The 2,943-nt window shown below is 42.4% G+C and overlaps 1 protein-coding gene across 1 annotated transcript; it reads left to right on the forward strand.

Moving 5' to 3' along the window:
- Positions 1 to 1,667: 1,667 nt before the first annotated feature.
- On the forward strand, positions 1,668 to 2,253 carry LOC309796383 (late histone H2B.L4-like). The gene has a single exon (XM_082609419.1). The coding sequence runs from the start codon at positions 1,712 to 1,714 to the stop codon at positions 2,126 to 2,128; it is 417 nt and encodes a 138-aa protein (XP_082465545.1). The 5' UTR covers positions 1,668 to 1,711; the 3' UTR covers positions 2,129 to 2,253.
- Positions 2,254 to 2,943: the final 690 nt, after the last annotated feature.

The raw sequence follows: 2,943 nt of genomic DNA on the forward strand, positions 1-2,943 counted from the left end.
GTTGTTACTCCCCTTTCCAATCTTCAACATCAGACTTTCCCTTTCCCCTCTCCATCCTAGATTTCCTATGTATCAGTCATCTCTGAGGTCCCAGTTATCACTTCAAAACCAATTATGGTATATTTTGAATATTTTGGGTTTTTTTTTAACTAATGTGTCCATTTAATTTCTGAATTTATAAATGTGAAAGAAACAAAGCTCACTAAAAATATTAATGGATTCTTTTTCTTAAAACGACTTCCTACATAATACGATATGTATTATATTTAGGTCCTTAATCCATTTTGAGTTTATTTTTGTGATTGCTGTTGGAGAATTTTCTAATTTCATTTTATTACATCTAGCTATCCAGTTTTCCCAGCACCATTTATTGAAGAGACTGTCTTTTCTCCATTATATATTCTTGCCTTTTTTATTGTAGATTAATTGACCGTAAGTTCATGGGTTTATTTCTGGGCTCTCTCTTCTATTCCACTAATCTATGCGTCTGTTTTAGTGCCAGTACTATACTGATTGATTACTGTAGTTTTCTGGTATAGCCTGAAGTCAGGGAACCATATTCCTCCAGCTCTGGTCTTCTTTCTTAAGATTGTTTTGGCTATTCGGGACCTTTTGTGTTTCCACACACATTTAAAAACTTTTTGTATAGTTCTGTGAAAAATGCCCCGGTATTTTCATAGGGATTACATTGAATCTGTCGATTGCCTTGGATAGTACAGTCATTTTAACAATATTAATTCTTCCAACCAATAAACATGGAATATCTTTCCCTCTGTGATGTCTTCAATTCCTTTCATCAGTGTCTTATAGTTTTCCAAGTACAGGTCTTTTACTAACTTAAGTACATTTATTCTTAGGTATTTTATTGATTATTTTTCTCTCACACTGGCAGTTTCTCAGTACTCAGAGTAACCAGTTTTGTTAAAATAACAGCTCACATTTATTCATCAATTCCAGTATGTGTGGTATTTTGGGGACCTAATTAATGTTAAAAGAATTTAAAATTTACTAAATGTTAAATAATTTTAGTGTTTATGTGTAAGTATTCCCATTTCTGTTTGTGTTCTGTCTTTGCAGAAAGTGGTTTTGTCATTCTCTTCATTCTGATCACTGGAGGTTTTGATAAGAATTGGAGGTAATAGCTGGTGAATTATGTCCCATGATTTTGAGGAGCACTCTGCAGACCATGTCAGAGAGTTCCTGCTCAGGCCATGGAGGCTCAGCCATGGAAAGGTAAGATTCTGTGTGGGAGTAAAATGGCTGCCAAGTGGCCAAAGTCATTCTGATGGAGGCAACGACTTCAGTTAGGGAGGTCAGACTCGTTCAGGAAGCTCAAACTGAGTTTTATTCAATGTAGGTGGCTTAGGTGACAACTTCTCAGAGTTCTCATGCATAAATAGTAGGCATAAATCAGCTGAGGTGAACTTTGCCTACGTGGGGCATAGTTCAAAGATTTTCTGGTAGAGGTCACGGAAAGTTTAAAGGTCACCAGATTTCCACTGTGATTGGTTGACTGGAGGCCAAGCAGGGGGCCATCCAATCACACGTGACATGGGGTGCCTTAGTGACAGGCCTCCCTGCTTTGCATTTTATCCAATCAGATATGAACATTGCCCGTGACATCAGAGAAGGCAGGGAGTATAAACGGGGCCAGCGGCACTCAACTGCCGCACTGTCCTTCCCTCTGAGCTGTGGGGGAGACGGTTCTGACATGTCTGAGCCTTCGCCTGAGACGTCTGAAGAAAGCCTGGCCACCAAGGAAGCAGAGCCCTCCAAAGCCGAGCCAAAGAACCCGAAGCAGAAGACACCGAAGCGCCGCGGCTACCGCAGCCGCCGCCGCTCTGATGGCTTCGACAGCTTTGCCGCCTATTTCCCCAGGGTGCTGAAGCAGGCCCACGAGGGCCTGAGCCTCTCAGAGGAGGCCGTGGACGTCATGGATTCGTTCGTTAAGGATATGTTTGAGCGAATCGCCAACGAGGCGGCGCACCTGGTCTGCTCCAGCAAGCGCTCCACCCTCAGCTCTGGAGAGATCCAGACCTCCGTGCGCCTGCTGCTGCCTGGGGAGCTGGGCAAGCATGCCATGTCCAAAGCCAGCAAGGCCGTCATCAGATACACCACTGGCAAATGAGCTGCCTCCGGACCATCTGAGCATCTCAAACCAAAGGCTCTTTTCAGAGCCACTCATTTGGCGGGAAAAGACCTGTAGCTCTGAAGAGTCCGATCCACTCTGGGTTTTCGCCCTGTGCCATGAGGGAAATACCATAAACCTCATCCACTCTGCTTGAGTATATGTCTTTAGTGCCATTCGTTCCACAGAGAATCACGAACTAGTCTTAGCCAAAATGCACCTTGTCACTTTCCTAACTGGTCATTTCTACTTGTGGTTTCTCTGTTCACCCATTTTAGGGATTTTTATGGTCAAAATTCTTTCCATACAAGATTCACTGACCATTTTTATTGTCATTCTCCCAGCTGTATATAGCAGTATCATCCAGAGATTTTTATGTGGGATATAGTAACTGAAAGAGTGAAGTAGTGGACATGAAAATCTCACTTACACGTTCATACGCCTTTAACATATCTCAAATCTGAATTCAGTTAAGTACATAAAATAGGACCCAAACGCAGTGTAAAACTAAATAATCTAATTTTCTAGAATCAAGCACCATACCTCGTGAAATTAGTATTCTACATAATTCAGATTTCTCTGATTTTATTTTTTTATGCCTAAAACTTTTCGGTTTTTATCCAGAAATCTTGACTGAACTGTAATTCTGCATGGATGATGAGATCATCCAATGACAGCAGCTGTAGCCACAGTCTGAGGAGCAGCAGCTTATGAGGGACTGGGAGCCCCTGAGCCAGAGCAATTGGCCCAGAGTGTGGTGGGGCGTCCAGAGCTGAACAAATAACAGCCTTCCTGTGATACTCAGCCGGGAGAGT

The sequence above is a fragment of the Mesoplodon mirus genome (assembly GCF_964341445.2).
Source record: "Mesoplodon mirus genome assembly, chromosome: X".
Taxonomy (NCBI): domain Eukaryota; kingdom Metazoa; phylum Chordata; class Mammalia; order Artiodactyla; family Ziphiidae; genus Mesoplodon; species Mesoplodon mirus.